Source organism: Hypomesus nipponensis, chromosome 6 (genome assembly GCF_054491055.1).
Source record: "Hypomesus nipponensis isolate SF chromosome 6, ASM5449105v1, whole genome shotgun sequence".
NCBI classification, from domain to species: Eukaryota; Metazoa; Chordata; class Actinopteri; order Osmeriformes; family Osmeridae; genus Hypomesus; species Hypomesus nipponensis.
The window spans coordinates 7,293,213-7,314,758 of NC_140366.1; the positions used below are offsets into that span (position 1 = coordinate 7,293,213).

The window sequence follows — 21,546 nt, forward strand, 5'->3', positions numbered from 1 at the left end:
TTAGTCCTGACTCGTGTGCAATTGTTGCTGCGTGAGTTTGTGGTTGAATTTCTTAGGGTGACCATCAGTGTACTTTGGATTGTGCTCTCACAAGCGATCATTTCATGCTACAACTCTTTGAGAATCCTACATTTCTTGTTTTGCTTTGATAAGTTATCTGACCCATATGTGTAACACAACAGCCCTCAGTTCTTATAAAGTGTAGGTTGGCCGAGGTCCTCTGGTACCAAATAGGAGAGAGACAGGATCAGGGGTCATACAAAGTCCAGCTGTATATGCACAACCTTTACAGCATACCGGAGACAGGCCAATTCCAAAGAAAGGCATGTCTGTCTCAACTGTTAACTGAGCTTTTGTTTTTCTTTAATAACTCCCTCGGAAACAATTGTTTGTGCTCTATTCCTGTATTGTTAAGGGTAGGGGTGGAGTTGTTTAGAAAACCAATCAGCATTGTGCTGTTTGTTTACAGCTTTCGTCAACAGGTTTTTGAAGGAAGTTCTGTTAGACACTTTTATGGGAATGTAGCCCTAAGTTTTCACTCATTAGAAAACGAGTACTATTCTCAATTCTATTGATTAGGCAACTTTATACTGACTGTCATGTTTAAAGGGTGACTTACTTAAGAAAACAAGACAATGAGATGGACTTTATGTCACAGTGAATGTAGCTCACATCGGAACATATTTACATTGCATTTTAGTGCGGTTTAATAGTCTATACTACATAGGATTTATATCTAAAACGTTCTCATGCTGTGTCACAGTTATATCAAAGAGGACTGTCTTAAATTGACCTCAACAATGGCACCTACCGCAAAGATTTATTATTGAGTGTTGCAGCATGTCTTGCAAATCTAGTTCTCCAATAGCTTTAGCCTATTATGCTTGAAACAATATACAGAATTGTATGACTTGGGCTTCCCAGTTCATAACAGTTCATGTTTGTTATCATGTTCAATTAAAGTTCAGTCAAAGTTTCCATCCAGCAAATCTACAACACAACAACACAAAATCACATCTGCGGCATCACATCAAACCCAGACCCCTAAACAATAACTTCAGGCCTACAGTCTGTTTCTGTGAATGGGCCCTAACCCAGTGACAGGAATGGGTTGTAAACCATTGCAATGTCCCCTCAGAAGTCACTTGTTCTGGATTGTTCCCAAAGTGTGCCTGGTCACCCGTGCCTCTGTCTGTGAGCTTGCAAGGGCAGACACACGCAGACACTGTGCCTTGGATACTCTGGCCCATTGAGAGGTATTGACTCCTCGGAACAAAACTAAGTTCATGACCTCGTTCTGTCCCTGTGTGAAGGGCTCCAGCCAACAGCCTGGCCTTAAATCACTCTACAAAGGAGAGACGGCTCCTTCGTTGGTATTGTGATCCGTCTTAGGACCTAAACATGGAGCGGATGGTCTTCGAGACACACCGGGAGCTCACATCTGTGGAGGACTTTTACAAGCTCAGCAGCTGTTCAGACATAGCTGAGGCTCCAATGTTCATTCGCTGCATGAGCATGTAGACGCACGATAACTGATAGCACAACGGGACTCCAGATATCATTTTTGTATCATTTCTGCCACACCTGTGGCTGGTTTCTTACCATTGGTCTTTACCTCACTTGACTACAGTGTGGGAACTAGACTGGGTCAGCTTTTGTTTTCAAGATAAGAGACATGCTCCAAAACTTAAGCATGTACCGAAGTTATCAAAGTCAGTCACTTAACAGGTCATTGATCGCGTAGCTCCCTGGAGCCTGGAACAGATTGCGGGCATCTGGTAAGGCCAGTCAACACCCCCCCCCCCCTCCCCTCTTGTCAGCCCATTCCCAGGCTCCTTTGCCCCAGACAAAAGCAGTCAATCATCGAGCGGCGGCTCTGAGAAGAGCTCTCCCTGCCCCTGACCTCCAAACTCTCTCCAGGTTCAACATAAACCTCTGTGACAGCAATAAGGGATGAGGGTGGGGGCAGCACTCCCACACACCACATAAACACAGACACAGTCTCCGGCCCCTGCTTCCTCTCCCTCCGCAGCCGAGGCGGGAGACAGCAGGCAAGAACAACCGGAGTTTATTGGCAACTTTAAATCAACATTTATACAATGTTCACTTCCCGAGGCGAGGGCTGCAAGGAGGGGGTCATTGTGTGCTGGCAGCTGTTGTGAGTTCCGTGTGCGTTCATGTTTGCTCGGAGTCTTGGAAAGCGTTTCTTAATTGATATTGCATCGACAGGTGTTTGAAAGATTGTTATTGTTATGTAAAGATTTGAATTTTTGGGGCATCAATGATTTGGAAAATGTTGTACTCATTTTTAAGTATTAAGTGTAGTCTACTAATAAGACACTTACTCCAGGACCTGTTGCATGGATTGCAATAATATATGGTGTTAAAATATATGGTGTTAAAGGCCTAAATTATCCAGAAACATATTGCTATGCATAGTTACCTATTTTTATTTACCCCTGGAGACGATATACATAACAAAAAGAAACCATTGGAAGGCAAATCTTTCAGACAAAATATGTTGATTTTCTCATCCTAGCTTTTACACTGATAGATGTTTATCTTTGCTAGGGGGTATTTTATACTGTAAACACTTGACCTACCTGATTTTCTTTTTGACCTATGTATTATAAACCAGTTCTCTTTGAGGCCTCTACAGAACTGTTTATTTGTTGATGATACTGGATGTTCAGCTACCATTGCGGCCATTAGGTTTAGCAGTGAATGCGTTGCCTTATGACTACTTCCTGACTGCATAAGCTTTGTCTTATGCTTCCCTGACTGTGCACACTGACTCAATACACAAACTGTGTTTTGCTCTCTCTTGCTCTTCTCCACAGGACCCAGGCTACGCTGCCTTCCTCTTTGACAAACTCCAGGGTCTCCAGTGGCCTCACAGGGGGCGACATGTTCCTAGTGATATGAGCTGTGAAGCCTGTGGTGCTGCCTTCCACCAGCTGAGACGCCTGGCACTGCGCAAGGCCCTGGGCCTCATTCAAGACATGCCCGATCCACAACACGGAACCTTTTCTGGGCTACCCCCTCGCCCTGCTGCCCACAGTGTGGTGTCCCTACCCCCACAGCGTGAAGCCTCTGATTGGGCCATAGAAGACCTCCAAGCCAAGCTACCACCAAGGCTGTACGAGGATCTAATGATTGGGGAAAGGTCCAGATTGGGGGTCCGTGGTTGGGGGGGGATCCAGAGCACCTATATGGGGGGATCAAAGTCTCCAGGCCTGGCAACCGTGACTCCTATTCCTATGCATGCACAGCACTACCTGGAGGGTGTGTGGAGAGTGTCGCGTGCCAGCAGGGCTCCTCTGCCCCATCCTCCAATGGTAAGTTCAGACTTTTCTTCAGTCGTGTCATTCATTGGATCAACTATTTAATTGGTGCACTGTAGCTACACCTGACTAAAGTGTAGTATTTTACGATTCCGAAATTGTGTAAGGTGTTTACTGCATAGTTATTTGTAAAGAACACACCTTGGATCTCCCTGTTCATCAAACAGGAATAACCTTTTGGTTTGCCCAAATGTTGTTCTGGACTGCAAGGTGCCGGAGCAAACCTTTCATGCTGTTCAATAATATTTCACATCCGAGCCAAGTGGTTGATATTGCAATTACCCTGGCAACAATAAACCGCAACAACTTTTTTTTTTTTTACTTGGGAAATGGATTGACTCGCTAAAGATTTTTCCGCTACATAAAGACATACAGAAATACCCTAACCCCTCCAAGGTCACTTTCAGTATAGACATTTGGTCCCTGAGTTTGACATTGTGTTCAATAAGAAATCGGTAGTTTACGGTGTTGGCATAACAGGGTTATTATGTACAAGCCTTCGTTAAATGGCCCTGTGTGTCATTTTTATGTGCGGTTCCGTAATCACATCATCATGGAGCTTCCCACTAGTTCAAGGCTAAGGTGTCTTCAACTACGACTCTGGGTAAGTGTCATGTCAGGGGCATTACCACTGGGAGCCTTCATCTGCCTGAGTGAGATGTCAGCCTCTGATGCTGTTCTTGGTATGTCAGCCAGGAGGACGCGGAGGCCAGGTGACTAATGGGGTTCACGGTAGGTGTCTTGTGACAAGTCTATACTGCAGGAGCTGTGCCGTTTGCATCTGTCTTTTAATCTCCACCGAATACATTTTCAAACTCCCACGGAGAAATTCTCATGCTTGCATGTTGGGTATGTAAAAAGCCTGCTATATGGATCTGCAGTGCTTATTATCTCTCGTACAACTCAATATGGGAACTAAATGAAACCTTCTGCAGGGGGTTTCTATTATACAGCATTGCCTACCAATTAAAATGGCTAAACGGAAAACAAAGTTGGTACGAAAAAAGTGGTAAACAAAGTATTGAACAAGGCTCCAAACTCAGAAATGACTATGAACAGTTTTTTCACTTGGAGAAATGTTCATCTCACCACCCCCTTAACCCTAACCCTTGAGCAAATGAACATGAGAAGAGGGATCGCTGCATAGTCAGTCTCGGGTAAGCACAGGCTGAAATATGGCTGCTCGGGGCTCCAGTCGTGACCGTACAGTAAAGAAGGCCAGATAAGCCTGGCACCTCGACTCATTACCCACCGCGACACGCTGTACCCACGGACCAGGGCGGCGGCCTCCCAAACACCACTTGACCTTCCCACCCACAGATTGAACATTAAGTCATCTCAATGCGGAGGACTTCCAGAGGATTATCCTACCGCCTGCTGACCTCATCGGCACAAGAGGACCATCCATCGAACCTGGGTGCCAACCTCTTTGATGGGCTGATTAAACTTGGGGACAAGGGAACGACCTCCTGCCCGCTATTTGGCCCCTGGCAGACGGGACTGGATTGGTGCTTTTAGCCCTATTGTGTCTTCAGCACAAACATACGTAGCCTTTAGTTGAGGCACTTCAATAGATTAGACCGCACAGTACTGCTTATAATGGGGTTGTAATGAGGGCCGGAAATCAATGTGGGGATGATTGGATATGCAAATGTAAGCTGAGGTCATTCTTGAGAGAGAATGGGAGTTATTGATCTCTCAGGACAGATTTGTGAAGTGCTGCACTACGTTAAGTGAGTGTTGCGGCGAAGCGTAGGAGGACTTGGGTTGGGAATTGGATTAAGGCCAATTTGGCTTGATTGAAAACTGTATGGATGATAAGAAGTTACTCACACTGGTTAGTCTACAGCTCTAGGACTGTAATTTGTTTGACTGTAGATTTAGGACAGGGAGGGTTGGCCAGGACAAAAAAATGATGGACCAGGAAACACATCGGATTGGTTGATTGTCTCCGCTTCACCCTCATTGACAGCGAGTTGTCACTGAGGTGGTGTCTCTCTGGAGTTGACCTTTGATCTCATCTAAACTCTTGTCAGGCAGGTTTAACATCAGCTTCACCAATAAGATGCCTTTAATACATCCTTCCCTGATTGAAAAAGAAAGACCTATCCTTTGCACAAAATATAGCATTGAAAATGACTGATTTGATTATGAGACCTTTAAAGATGTGGTCTTCAAAATGTATGGCAATATGCGTTTGTGCTTCAAATCAAAAACTGGAAATTGTAATTGTCACAAAAATACAGAATGCGCATATATATTTATATTTTTCCTGCGCTTAGTTTCAATGTATATGCCAACTGGTGGGAATTTGTAAGCAATCTTTTCCTGGTAATCTTTGTGGACCTCTTGCCATCACATCTCTCAAATGTTGAAAGTGCTGAGAGCATGTAGTGTAGCATTCACTTATGCTTTAAACTGGATAGGCTACATGCAACTCAAAGCTGGCAGTTGTCCTTGTTAGTGGTGGACTGACTACCCTCCCCCCTCCCCCCTCTCCACCTTGGTACTAAGAAGCAATTAGACCTTGAGCTGGGCTGTAGCATCCCAATTACCTCAGAACGTGATGTTGGGAATGCCTTTAAGATTGTAATGCCTTCCTGAGGAACCTACAATTAACATAACGTATTTGTTAAAAAAGGTTGCTACCCTGTATTCAGTCTCATGACTTTAGTGTCGATCATATTAAACTGTCCACTGAATTTGGGTGCCATTCAAGCCCAGTGCTAACTGTAAATGCGAGCCGCCCGATTTTCGAGGGAGGCCGGATTTTCAAGAGGGATGCTTTATTTCTTCAAAGAAGAGGTAGGAGGCAAGGACACCCTTTCAAAGAGACTCTTTTGTCAGTAACAGTTTCAAAGAGTCTCGTTCTCATTTGCCAAACCAAAGCCTCTAATGCCACCCAGCTGCTTCCTCATTTCACTTATATAATTGTGTGCCTCGAAGACGTTCCCAGGGGTGTCGGCATGCATTCTGTGTGATTTCAACGATGCAACACAACGGAGGAAGGGGAAGAACAGAGGGAGAAGCCAGAAGAGAGGCTCATCCGTGAGCTGGCAGATGGGACCCCTCAGCCTCACCTGAGGTGAAGAAGCGCACTCTCCGTCCATCTGGGAGGCTGGCGTCATGTCGAAGAGTGAGCACACCCTCTTACATCGCTGACCGGTCTTTCAAAGAAAAGACTTGGCTGGGCAGGAATATGCAAAGAATTTGAGGCAATGAGTCTGCCATAATGTGATACTGGTTAGCACATGAACCAAAGTAATATTTCATAACAAGCCTCCACATTTCTATATATGTCAATCCTCTCATGACACTGCACTGTTTCCTGTATCCTTTGTAGTCCACGTACTCAGGTTTGGAAGGGTTTAAAACAGGTTTGACAAATAAAAGAAGGGATTGTGAAGATAGATTGCTTTCTAAAGCCGATCAAGGTGGATTTCCTGCACAGCGGTGAGCGGAGAAATCCAGGCATAGACTCATGGCTCTGACAAACTGAGAGGTTCAATCGACCGCAAGTGATTTACCTTCTGCCTCAAACCACCTGCAAGTCAAGTTGCGGGCCAATGGTGCATTTTCCCCCCTGCTCTACAGACCTACAGTTTCATACTTTCAACTACACCCCGCAAGAATAAAAAATGTCCTACACTTGTTGCCTGGAGTGATCCTCTCGCTGTTACCAAGTCCCTAATCTGTGCTCAGGTTAAAACAGCTGCCCCCTATGTGACACACCAGCATACAGGATAAAGGGCGGGGCGGGGAGGGGGGTACTACCGTTGCCATGATTGCAATTCTTCTGGCAACTTCAACCTCCGATTTCCATTCATTATTTGACTCGAACTCAGTTTACAATATTGGGAGATTATTGACCCAGCTGTCTCTGTCAGAGCCTTATGGGACCCACATACACAATACAGTCTATGTGCAGCGAGTCATGTGCAGATTGGATCAAGCCCTGGTAACACCTTTCCCCTGATGTTCCTCACACCCTCTACACTGCCCTTTCGCCATAACCCGGCTGTGACATCATTAAAAATGGACCCCCAATTGAAGCCGTGTACAGGGCTTCTTCCCGCCGAGTGTTAATAGGCTCCTCTGTGGACAACCCTCGACACGTGTTAGATCCTAATTAAGGGATGTGGAAGAGAGGATGGATTGAAATTACACTGTACAGTAGTTGTCGGTGGAACCTGTTCCCAGATACGTAGAGCGACTGTAAAGCTCATTATCTACCCATCAACTTGTTGAGGAAGGTCACAGGATTTGAATTGGGTCTGATTTTCTCCCATTCCCTTATCACTGCTTGTCGTGTGACTGCCATTGAAGTCTGGGAACCGAAATAGCGACATGTGTATCTGGGTCGCCGTTAGATTTGCGTGTGGTTTCGCACACGCGTGTCACAAAGCACAACTAACTTGAACTGCCGAGACAAAATGAGGACACCTGTCTTCGGAAAGGGCGCTCGGGAGACTCCAGAAAAGTTCCACAAGTGTGTCACGAGGGGCCCTTTTTGAAGTCGCAGTGACGGAAGTGTCACTTCCCTCTGTCGTACGTGCCTATCAGACTATGGTACTCACGTTCACGTTGCATAAATAGCAACTGCTATCATTAGGCAGTCGACAGATGGTTAGTGCTGGAGGAGGGTAAACATATGATGTCTGTTGTGGTTAGTCATATTTAAGCCACAGTACAGGTATATTTACACCTACTGCTGGTACACAAAGACCCTTGGGTGGTGGGCAGTCAGTTAATGCCAATCCAAAAACGTTACTAAAGAAGCAAGACCTTGTGTCACGATGCAATGTACAGTAATTGTATTATGTTCTTCGACTAACTATGCTGCAAACTGCCATTAATGTTGATGTCGTACATATGTATTACAAATGTGCATCGCTTTTTAACATGCATGTGAAGCTATTTCCTAAATCGGAGATTGTACCTATATGTTTACCCAAACTTTTCCCCAAATATGAATATATCAAGAATGCTCAAGAAGAAAAATGATACCAGAATGAAACATTTATATTTGATCAAATAATATTTGGTAGAGTAGATCGAGCTAGACCTGATGCATCAAAAACAGCCCTGGTAGTCCCAAACCTCCTTGGAGCATAAAAAAGTAGCACAAAAACCCACCTACGGTTGTGATTGCTCTCCTCTCAACCTTATGCACAAGCTTTAGTGTATACAGCTATACTGTCACGTTCATACCATTCTCTCAGCATTGGCCTTCATATGAAGTTACCATTAGCCGGTTTAGGAAAATCGGCCAGTGGCTTTGGCAGCGTTTTGCAGACGTCCTTCCTCTCTTTCTCTGTGGTGGCACCGCCTCGGAGGGGCGGCTGACCCATCTGTGTGTAATCCTGTTAGCTGGTGCGCGCCGACCACAGTCAGAGAGCTGAATAATGGACTCCCCGCCACCGCCAGCACGCCGAGCCCCCGTCGCCACAGCCGTCGCCACGGTAATCCAGCGTGACAAGTGGATGCCAGGCGGGCGGGGTAAGGCGCACATCTGAGGCAAACCGGAGGGATGACTTGAAAGATGAAGAAAGAGAAGAAATGAAGATAGAAAAGAAGAGCCACAACACGCTTCGACAGGAAGCTTAGGAAACATCAAAGATGCGTTTTGCTTGTTTGAGAGAACAAGGCCAAAGGACGATGGTGGAATGAAATGTATTCATTTGAAAGTGTACTGTGTGGAGATGACTGACGTGCAATTTATCTGCACAAGAGAAATCGTAGACAAACTAGACACTGGTGTTGTTTGTTTGTTGTCATTCATCTAAAATTGCACTTAGTCAACCAAACAATACAAATTGTATTGTATTGGTACTCCGTTTTTGACAAATTATTTGTGACTCACTTGTGAGAACAACCATATTGCCTTCTCTCAGAATGGGCACAGGGGGGACCACCAGTTTTCAAGCCAAAGCTAATGACGAGGTATAATTGCCTAATGACCTCGTCGCAGCTGTGAGAGTAGAGAACCAACTGTCCTCTTCCTGTTCCTGCTGCAAATGGAGCAGTGGACCATGGCTGTGTTCCACAGGTCATTTCCTGCTGTGTAATGGCCCGCATGGCTTGTTTTCCCCTGGGCGTCGGGGGCCTGTGAGGAGGCTTTCTCCGGAACGGGGTGGTGCAGCGCTGACAGCTGCTGAGCACAAGGTATCGGCTACTGGCAAAGTTTTGCTTAGCTCAGCACCCAAGACTTTGGTATGCGCCTTCACCAGTGGTGACAGTCTGGTGCTCCATGTTGGATCTCTCGCCACTACTAAAAGAGGTTGATTTTAGTTCAACGTATTGAAGATGAAATGGTGGAGTCTCCATGCTAATGCTTATTTGCTTACCCCTCTCTCTCTCTCTCTCTCTCTCTCTCTCTCTCTCTCTCTCTCTCAGGGCTTGGCTGCTGATGCAGAAAGTGACTATGTGGCCATGGGTGGCCCCACCTATGACTCCGTCCCCAGACCTAAGCCCGTGGCCCACACCACCTCCACACAAACCAGCCACACCACCTCAGCCGCAGCCTCCTTCTTCATCAGGTAGGCTCCGGTCTTTTATCAGGAAAGAAGGGATGGGCTGTTGACCTATGACATTGAGGTGGGATTGCACCTGAGACATAGCCTAGGAGGTGGGCTTGTGATACCAACACTTTGAATAGAACCTTGGAAGCAAATGCCTACAAATCATAGGATTTGGTAGCTGTTCTAGCCACATATGATTCGAAAATTGCTACCTTAAACAGCATTGTGCAGAAATACAGGGACGGCTAGGATTCTAGTTTCTTCTGAGTTAGCTTTGTTGAGGTGGAACAAGAAGCAGTTTCCACCAGTTATGTCCATCATCATCATACTGAACCACACAGAACAATATACACAGCCAGCATAACCCAACTGAAATCCTCAAAGGGATTGGAATTGTCAAAAATATGAAGCAAAGAGTCTTACTTTTCTTCAGGCTAGGCTTCAGGCACGCTAATGACTTCATGGACAATATACCACCCCTAGTTTGTGTGTTTTGGGAATTGTTTGGAGTGCATTAAGAGGGAGAGGATGAATGGAGGATGAGGGAGAGGATGCAAAGAAGGATGAAGAGAGACAGAAACAAAACAAAACAGCAACAGAGAGAGCAGATTAATTTCTACTGGTAACTTCTGAGGGGAAATGAGGACAGTGATATCTATAAATTACCCATATCCTCAAATGCTGCTACTTACAGCAAAAAGTTTCACACCCTGACAAGAGGATATTTTGTGGGGAGTCAGGTGAGCGGTTAGGGAATCGGGCTAGTAATCTGAAGGTCGGCAGTTCGATTCCCGGCCGTGTCAAATTACGTTGTGTCCTTGGGCATGGCACTTCACCCTACTTGCCTCGGGGGAATGTCCCTGTACTTACTTTGAGTCGCTCTGGATAAGAGCGTCTGATAAATGTATTTTCTCCCAGAACTGTGAAGCCAAGCGTGAGAAGATTCATCAGATGTCAACTCTGGTGTTCTCTCATATAGGATTTGATTGGAAGATTTACCATTTGTATCCTCTGAAACATGTTATCTTCCTGGACTAAGAGTTTATCTTCAGTATGTCAGTGAACATAGAGGATAAACATTTAGGTTTAGACAACCCCAAGAATAAAACTATTAAACTACTTTTCCCATCAGCTTCACTATACACCTGAGCTGTTTAAAAGCACCCCGTTATACAACTTTTGTGATGGACCAAACATTAGACCTCTTGCCAACGCAAAGACCACATCACTCTACTTTGACAGCTTTACAGCTGGATGCTGGGTTAACCAATAGGATCCATTTCAGCAAATCAGATGAGGCCTTTGCCAGAGAAAGGTCAAAAGCAAATTTGAAAGAAAGGAGAATGGGATAAGGCCATTTCCTAACTGTCAGGTTCCACAAAATACCACTCTGTGTGTTTGTGTGTGGGTCTGTGTTTTTTTTGTTGGTTATATCCTTTCTGTAAATCCTCGTGATGAAAAAAGGCATGTATGTTCGTTTTGGTTACATGTGAATCCATCAGAAAAAAGGATTGAAGTGTGTGTTTTTTTGTGTGTATGTGTGTAGGTATGTGTGTTTAGCCCCCATAATACCTCTGTAGATCCTCACAATCAACAGGCCAAACTGGCGTTGTGTTGGACTTGAGAAAACCCATCAAACTTCAGTAGGGGATAAACAAAGCTGTAAAACAAGACCAAAATACATCAAAACATTCTGCACTGTGTCATGTTACAAACGACAGTGAGGATTCTTCTTTTCAGGCACTCAGAAAGTGCTTTACGCTTGATGCACTACTACTACCAAAACAAACACACTGCGGTAAATTGGAAGGATATGAGATCCCCCCCGCTCGACAAAACCTATAAAACAAGCGCCGTAAACAACACCAGGAACCAAAGCCACTGAATTCTGTCCTCCTGAACATTTCTAGAAAGTGCCTTCCATCACTGTCACTCTCTACAAAAAAGCTTTAAGGCTTTACGGCACCCGGTACAACTAAAGCCCTTCAAAATTCACCAGTCAGGAGACAGATAGAGAGCCCTTAAGTATTCGCTAGACCTGCGATCACATCAAAGTCCGCCCAACCAGCTCTATCTCAAGTCAGAGGGAACGATACAGAACCACTCTCTCCTTTTATCTGTAAATCTTTGAAGGCTAGATTACCATTACTCCATTATATAAAAAAAGAACCTGCACTAGCATGCAGCAGATTGGCTTTTTGCACAGCCAAGCAGATTGCAGTACACCATGGAAAGTCAGAGGCCTGGGAAGGAGCCCTCCTTTGAGAGATGGAGCGCAGATCCAATGCAGGCAGATAGATCAAACGGCAGCACACCTATATCTGATACTCCGAGTTAGTATGGATAAAGTATCTGTCATAACGTAGCCTAGGAAGGTGTAAAGAGACGGTATGGAGAGCTGGTCTCTGAGGGAGAGTTCTCAGAGTATGACGTAGCCAAGTGAAAGATGGTATATTTAGAAACCGATGGTACTTAGATATTTGGAAGCCCATTACTGGCTTACTATATTATCCCACAGCTTTTGCCTTTTGCTTTAAGTTGATTTCAATTGGTCAGGGGGTTGTACATTTTCCATATTTTCACGTACGATATATAAACGTTTCACCTTAACATATTGACCCCGTAAAAAGGATGAGATGTACACCCACTGTTATGAAACCCATCTAGCTTTCAGCATTTGTCACAGTCTCACACTGTATCGCACACCCTACTTCCTATTTTCCGTCAGTCAGAGAAGGAAAACATTTAAACATAAATATATATATATTTTAAGCTAAGTCAGCTAAGTTGTTGTTGCCACAATGACATAATAGACCAATGGAGAGCAGCCTGTTCCACCGTAGAACTCCATGGGTAGCCCTCGCAGTGCCTGTCTGACAGTGCCTTAGTGAGGCCCCTCGCCCTCCTGCCAAGCCTTGTTGACTACACTGCCATCTCAGTTGGAGGATGACTGTCACAACATTGCTGGGCACTGGCACTGAGTCGTATCCCGGGGAAACCAGCAGGGTCAAGGGGTGAGGCACTGTATCAAATGGCACTTTTAACCAGTGTTAAGAACTGACAATTTAGTCAGCTTTAAGGAGTCTTCTTCAAATGTGAAAAATATTTTGCAGAAGTAGTAGGGAAAACGATTGTTTATTTTAGATTTGATACCTGTAGACTTATAGTCATGTGACAGATGTAGACTTATAGTCATATGACTAGAATCAGTAGCACGGCAGCTCCTTAGAAGTGACTACATATTACAACAATCAGGGAATTTATTAGCTCTGTGCTTCTCAAATAATTCTCTCAATGCATCTTTGTATTGTGTATTTCAGGGATTGGGAAGTCCCAAATTTCACCACCTGCACTTCATTGCCCCCCAACCCCCATTTTCTCTTTCCTTTTCTCTTGCTGGGAAATCCAACTCTGCTGCCATGGCAACGCATTTGTGGACATTTAGTCCAAGGTGTTCTGGTCAGCTTGACTCCAAGGCTGGATAAGTGACTTTGAAAGAGGCCGTTGCTATTCCCCATAACGTAGGCGCACCTCACAAAACGTTTCAAGCATCCAGCAATCCCGAATGTACAAACACAACGTTCCCAGGGGTAGATGGCTGAAGCAAATTAAACGCATTCCCAATATGTGTCTCGTTTCATTTGCATAACGGCTAAGCTTTGTTTCATAGGATTAAGAAGCGTCAGCAGCGCTATATCACTGTTTGGATTTACTACGTTCAGGGAAATCAACATTTGCTTTCACCCGTCTTCGCGAATGGAGACGAGACGCATGGATCGCTAAAGGCAGGTGGTTAACGTACGCTTTGGGCGCTCAGAGCTCAGTAGATTCACTCCCTCAAAGGTGGTCCACAGCTCGACCCTTAACCACTCTGTGTTTGTTTCCCAACGTAAATCCCACTTGGAGTTGGAAGACATTTAAAATGCTCTGCAAAGACGGAAATCGCTCCAGTTGTCCCAAGAAAATCTTTGCGCGACAACCCCCCCGACCCTGGATAACATGACTTTGATATTGTCACCACCAGGTGTTGAGACGCAGGAGTGCGTCACCCTCTCTTTGATGGAGTGCTCTGTTCCTGTGGGAGAGGATCTATGCGATAATGGGTCACTGGCATGCAGAGGCCAGTGTTGTGTTAGTCATTTGCTGCGGCGTTGGGGCCAACCGTGAGGTGAGCATCTGTTGGCTGACTGATTGGATCACAGAGCAACCAGTGGTCAATGCAGCTAATGTATGCAGAGTCACAGAGCAATTACATCCGCTCACTGTCGCCGGGCAACTGCCTCTGTTTTGCTATGACAAGCACACACTGACGAATGCAAACACGAAGGCCGCACACAAATACACACATTAATCATTCTTGCTCAAATACAATCTACTGGAGATTTCATGCGCACACATTTCACGATGCTACTGTTGATATAACTGCAGGCTATGTATAATGATGTCATAGTGATATCAAGTTTGTATTTCTTTTTTTCTGTTCAATACCCTAACCCCATTCTCGGAGGAGGCTCCTTTTCTCTTTACTTGAAGTATATGGGGGGAACATGTTTGCTTCCTGGACCCACACTGCTTCTACTGTGGAGGGTAGTAGACTGTATACAATGGCCCTGTGCAGTTTGCCATTATACATTGACAAGTATTTGTTTGAGACAGCAGTTTCTTCCTTTTTGTCTCTCTCTCTCTCTCTCTCTCTCTCTCTCTGTCTCTCTCTCTCTCAGCTCATCTTCTTCCATGTGCACTAACAGATTAATCAGTCACCCTTTTTTTTTTTTACCCAGGAGCCCTCAGGCTGTTTGTGTTGATAGCCCCGGTGCTGAGACGGCGGTAAATAAATAATGGCGCGCTAGTCTTCCTCATCCGCCGAAGGAAAGATTAATGAGAGGATGTGAACGAGTGCGTCCTCCTCTTGCTTCTCCACGGCTCACCCGCGTTCTCCTCTCGGCTCGCGGCTCGTCTCCCTTCTCCTGTCCTCCTCATCCCCTCCAACCTCTACTCTTCTTCATCCTCGCTCTCTCTCAATTCTCCTCCTCTTTCTAGCTCTGTGCCTGCTTGAACAGGCTCATGATTGTTCCTCGGACTGACCACGCTCTGTGGATGGCTCACCCTGGTCTAGTCCTCTGTTTGTTTTCCTCTCCTTGTCAACAAATCCTTGTCGACAAATCCCAGGATGGCCTGTGTTGGAACGTTTCATTATTTGCGCATATAAAGAAAATAACTGATTAAGCATTCCAAAGAAGGTCTGTGTTCCCCCGCCTCCGACATAGGAGCCTCATGGGAGAGGCAGCACTCAGGTGCTTCTCCTCCTGTCGGTGAGTGCCCTTGGACCGATTGCCTCTCTCCCTCTTTCCACACACACACACACACACACCTACACAACACTCGCACACACTTACACAACGGTTGCACACACGCACACACACACACACGCACACACACACACAACGCACACACACACACCTACACAACACTCGCACGCACACACACAACACACGCACACACCCACGTTGCCCTCTGTCTTGCTGGCAGAGCCTGCTTTGATTCATGGCAGTCGTCGGCTGCTACAAGGGAGCGCCGAGCGCCTGTGAGCACCTGTCAGTAACAGCTTCATAATCCACGGTAACGGATGAAGAAGCACGGGTGCCTGGCTCAAACACACAGGATTTATGAGTGAAGGGCCGCGTGTGTGTGTGTGTGCGTCTGTATGTGTGTGCTGTAGGTGTGTGAAAGCTCTCGGAAGGGTTTGCGTGCATTCGGAGGTGTCTGTGAGTGTGTGTTTTGTGTCGGATTGCTCGGCAGCGTGTATGGAAAGCATATGCCTCTATTTGAATTCGTTTCTGTGTGTGTTTTCGTGTGTTTTGTTGTGTGCGCGTGCATACTGAAGAAGAGTCGGTGTGTGTCTGTGGGTGTGGAGCGTGGAGCGTGAAGCAGGGACCATAATTACCCTGCCAACTCCAGGTTGCAAGAAGCCTCTCATCACTGCGCTCAAACACCTAAGACGTTGGCAGGGCACGGTACAAAGAATGGGAACGAATCAGTGTGAGAAAGCAAAACAAACAGAAGTCAACACGGACAGTATGTCTTAGTCAGCAGTACCTTGGGAGCTCGAAATGTACGAAGGAAAAAAACGGTGTCTTCATCATGAGTTGTCAGGCTGAACCCGAAATAGAACACCAACGCTTGCATGAGATGCAATTACTTGGGACTCTTTCGATTATTCTCTTCCCCCGCAAACAAGCCTAAGCCACACGTTTTTTCGCAAACTCTCCAGTGTCTGCGGAAAGAATAGAGGAATGTTGGAGTTTGGCCAGTGTTGCAACGACAGGTTTTGCAGAGCTAGACATCGGATGGACTGAATTCTATCAGACTGAAGCCTGCTTACCGTCGAGAAGATTGATCAAATCCCAAAGGCTAGCAGTCAGACTAAACCTTAACTAGGTCTGCTTAGCGTCACTGTCTTAGACTAAATATACCTTGTAGCACTCTGTCTGGACTTTGGTCAAAGAGACCCTCATAGAGATCAAGATGGATGCCAGTTGAAGCCGGGAACAGTCGCAGACATTTCCCCTGAATGGCATCTCAGCATCTTATCAGATGATCTGGATGTTCATGACTTAAAGGAAGCTGGTCCTAGATCCGCTGTGGGTCTTGCATCTCTCGCATCCGTGGGCTGGAAAGTCTTATCAGATGACCTGAATAGTGCACGTCTATTGGCTGGTTCGACATCAGTTCGGTATCTCAAAGACTTGCCTCAGACCTGTGTCTCAGGTCTCAGATGACACAGAAATCTCTGAAATCCGTTCACAATCTCTGTAATCAGACTTCCCACATCGGCTGGCATGGAGTGCTGGATGTTCAACTTGAGAATCTTGTTGAATGTGAAATTTGTAAGAAACAGATGGACAAGAATTGGAACAGTCCTGAAACGTGTCGCATTAACTGGATTTCAGTGTTATGTTCAAATCTTCTCACTGCCAGTCTGACCGAGAGCGTTCACCCAGGGAATGTGGAGCATCAAGCACCGAGTCCAGTGTGGTTTCAGCAATCACGTTACGAAAAAAATGATTTGACTTAATTCAGGGGGCTTGACTTGGCAGCTGGCCAGAAATAGGCTGGCTTCATTCTCTCTCTCTCTCTGTTCTTTTTCTCTCTGGACATTTTCTTTCTCTCACTACCAACTGTACCGTAGCCTGTTTTTCCCTTTGTATTGGTTCCTCTTCCTCTTCCTTCTAACCTGTCTCCTTTTTCCTTCCTCACTGCCCCTTCCTCTCTCGCTCACTCTCTCTTGCTCTCTCTCTCTCTCATTCTTACTTAATTTCTCCCCCCCATTTCCCCCCTAGTCTCTCCTGAGATTCCCCACTAATCCTCGCCTTTTCTCATTTCACACTCCACGCTGTCGTAGATGAATGCTAATAAGATCACTAGAGATTTACCTGCTCCTCTTTCTTTCTAAACCACCCTAGCATTTTAACCCATATTCAAGGGATGAGCAGCGTTTCCAAAACATGCCCGACCTCAATGACCTAAACAATGCGTGATATGAAGCCAATCTAAAAACGCGGGCTCTGCACTTGAATACTACTGCACCGAACTGACGAGATATAGATACAATTACATGCTCTACTTCCTCTAACGCTTTTGCAAGTTTGGAGGATGTGTTCGGTGGACAGGGAATCAAAAACAGATTTTACACGCCATCTTGCAGTCTCCCCCTCCCCGACAGGCTCTTGACTCATTTGAGTCAACAATAGCGAAGGTGGATGTTTACGCAGTGCTAGGCTGGCACAATCCCTTAACAGCTGCAGTTCACTCCCAACAGCTTTATTGGCTTGCACCACCACCAACCCAGACTGCGGGTGGGCTTGCAACGTAAGATTAATACTACATGGACGTATAACAAAACGACCCGGATCACATTTCCTCATTCCCGACAAGCTAGAAAACAACATGCCGGCTTTGTCTCAATCTCAGCTACGGGAGTTCGGGGAACAACCCCCAACTGTTGACAGCGCTTTCTCCTGGTAGATCCACGCAATGGAGCCAAGCCCCCCACTGTTGGCCCTGGCAAGCCCAGACACGGACCCATGTTGTGGGGGCAATTGTTCTGACATGAGTCCTAAATGGATCGACGACGACAAAAGAGCTGTGTTCCCCTGGGCTCTGAGCATTAGGCTTCATTTCAAACGCCTCGCCGCTGTGGCCCCGGAGCTCACGCCTCAAGAAAGCAGCTGTCACGCCTCATCATGACAGGCCTAAGCAGGGGCGCGGCGGCGGGCCCCCATACTGAGTTTGGCAGGTGCTGAGGACAGGTCAACGGGAGGCCTAAGTGATATCATACTGTTTTCGGCAAAAAACCTCCAGGCGTCTCTCACAATTATTGCTGACATGCCCCCATGGCGCCAAAGTCACAAGTCAAAAACCCCCCTTTCTCCCCTCCCCCCCTCCCCCTCACCCCGGCATCTGATAACGTATGCATTAGCTGCCTCATGCCGTTCATGGTAGAGGGAACACAGAGGACAAAGGAGGGACTGGAGTGCCTTTGAGAAGACGGGAAAGCACTGCCATTTTCCCTGTGCCAAATCCTTATGTGATATTAATTAATGTACCCCCACTGATAAAGGAAATGGTGGATGGGTAATCCCACATAATGAAAATCATCGTCTTCCATGGGGCTTTACATGAAAAGGAAACTCCTGTGTCGGAGCTCATACCGGATTCAGTTTCAGCGCGGATCAAAACCAGGAACATTAAGGAGCTACCGTGAGGTCTACATAATTCAGCACAACCACTGTGTCTGTCTGCTCTTTCCTACTCGCTCCTACTGTGACGGTCGATATTAAGATGGGTTTGGGAGACAGACGAATCTCGTCTGGCCCTCCCACATGACGCTAACCGTGAGCGGCTAACAGAAATGTTTAGGCCAGGCATCTTGGCGTGTCGTGATGGATCTCAGGACAGGAAGTGTGGCCGTGCCTCTCAGGGAAAGGACAGAGTTAAGAGGGATGATGGGGCGGTCGGAGGGGTCGTGAGCACTCATTGGCCGGCACGTGAACAGACTGTGAGCTCCTTGATTTGCGACCTGCTTCCTGGGCTATCGGGATGATGGAGATGGTGTTGAGGCCTGTGGACGCTCGTTCCCACGGAGCGAAATACTTCCTCACTCTCAGCCAAACACATCCAGTACTTTTCCAATACATCCTTGGTACTGGTTATTGAGAAAGACAATCTTGGTGTTATTATACATAACATGTCTGCCCCAAGTTATAAAAGACCATAATCTGGGTCTTCATAGTCGTTTGCCAAATATTTTCCCCTGCAAACGATGGTAAGAGGTTTACAGATTAAAATGTTCGTATTTTGGAGGACCTCCCAGCTTCTATCTAGACATGAGACTTTTGATCCCCTGACCTTAACGTGACATCAACAGTTTGCAGAAAGACCAAAACAACAAAAGGACCTTTATTCAGCCTCATGAGGGAAGAAACAGGCAAGACATCCACACCAACCCAACACTATTTCTCAGTCAACCACCTCCATACATCTCCTATGGCCTTCGTCAGATAAACACATTGAATGTGACTTCACCCACTTCTGCCAGAAACTCAAGACACAACAGAGCTCTCATGTTCGCGGGGGTGTTCTGGTTTATATCAAGGATCCCATCCGGTCGGGTCCCCAGCTAGGCTCCTACACATTTATCACAGTCTGGGTGATGCATGCATGTCACGCAACATACATCAGACTGTCATTCTGGAGGGTTCAAGTTCTCCACAAGGCAGAGACGATATGGGATCCGTCAGTTGTGGCATTATGGCCAGAAGGAGACATGGAGCTTGCTGAGCTGGCGGCTGTTGATTCGAACCCCTCAGTCAAGGAATGTGCTGCTCTGTTGTAGGAGGACATCCCAAGCAGATGGGGGTTAATGTGTGTGAGTCATTGATTAATCCAACAGCAAAGTGGAGAATCCCTATTTGGCTTGTTTTAGATATTGTGAATGAAGGGCTTAAAGTCTGTTACTTCTGCCATCCTCGTTTGCCATGTTGTTCTGCATTTCCCATTATAATGTCATCCTAGTAAGGCCCCCCTGCATTTTCTGACCAGAATATGACTCTTTAATCTGCCTTTGTGGACCCTGTAATCCAAATACTACCCTTGTTTAATGCACTCAAAGTCATACCTTTGTGTTTTAATACCGACCCAAAATGGCACAGTCTATCACGTAAAGCCTCAAATCAACTCCCGCAATATTATCCCCATAGTATTTCTGTTTAGTGTCGGGGATTTGGAGCATGAGACTGTTTTGTCTAGGAACTTTATACAGTCTGTGGCCAGGAGCCAGAAAACCACTTAGAGCAACCTCACCATTCTCATTGGAGCACCATATTTGACATGCAGGTAAAGTCTCCTATTTATTGGTCGATTGTCAAAAGCAAAGACAGCTAGAACAAGGTCAGCCTGTTGTCTGATGTTAGCACATGCGAGCGCTGACTGGATCCCTTTATTGGAGTGACAACAGGAGTGAAAGGGAGAGCGAGAGTGAGAGACTGTAGCCTAAGTATAGAAGTGTCAGGGATGGTTAGAGGCAGATAGCTGGCAAGGTAATTAGCTGAAACCCAAAGCCTGATGGGGGATTGTGAAAGCTGGTGACAAATTCTAAGAAAACAAGCTAATGGCTGTCTGGGCTAATGACCATCAGGGCGGGCGAATGGTGAGGGCTAATTTGACATTGTCTAAAAGGACTCATGGAGCTCCATTGACACTGGCTTCGTTTCTTAGGACGTGGTACCACAGTACAGAACACATACACACATGCATGGAATCACACACACACACACACACACACACAGCTCTTTTCTTTTATGGGTTAATTGCACTTGTCATTTGTGTACTCGAACAATCCAATCGACGGATACATGCTCAGATGGATGTGATCCTTTTGAACTGTTAGTACACACACACACACACATACTCAATCTCTCTACTTTAAACAAATGTATACACACACACACACATTCTCAGTCAAACCCCATTTCTCACCAGCTCTGTGGCACGTCAAAGTTGAGGGCCCTGTTCTTCCTCTGTCACGTTGACCAATGGCCTCATTAGTTCTGACGAAGGACATAGCGAAAACCTAGAGTTGGCTACCTCTCCTATTACACCAGGTCTTCACAGACGCACACACTGTCTCTACAGTGTTCTCCTATCTGCCATCCCAGGCCTTTATAATGGATGTACCTTGAATGACATTATTGAATTCCATTTCTGTGTACTTTTCACAATGAGATTTTCTCTGTACATGGCTCGTTGATATTGGAACTGTTTTTTTTTTTCCCCCACGAGCACATGTTGAGTTTATCTAGCAGTAATTGGATGCATTTTCAGATGGTCCTGCCTGTGGGCTCAGGCCTCTCTTGGATTGGTTCCCAGAGGTATTAGATGAGAACACTGTGTTGGATTGAGGCTTTCATCAGTTACCATGTGCTAAGACAATTCATTGAATTACACGTATATATTATTCATAAAAAAAAAAAACATTTTGAATGTGATTTAAAGACATCGAAAGATGTTTTGATTCCAGTTTGATAACTGACTACGCAGTGAGCCTTTTTCATGTCTATACACGTACTAATAAGGCTCTCCTGACCCACTGTATGCAGTGGCTTTTCCCTTTGTATATATGC

General features: G+C 45.9%; 1 protein-coding gene across 1 annotated transcript in view; it reads left to right on the forward strand.

The window, feature by feature from the left end:
- kif26aa (kinesin family member 26Aa) overlaps nucleotides 1-21,546 on the forward strand; it is a 74,799-nt gene that overhangs the window by 22,814 nt on the left and 30,439 nt on the right. Inside the window, exons 3-4 of the mRNA XM_084700692.1 lie at nucleotides 2,841-3,338; nucleotides 9,741-9,883. Of these exons, the coding sequence (XP_084556818.1) occupies nucleotides 2,841-3,338; nucleotides 9,741-9,883 (641 nt within the window). The remainder of the gene's footprint in view (nucleotides 1-2,840; nucleotides 3,339-9,740; nucleotides 9,884-21,546) is intronic.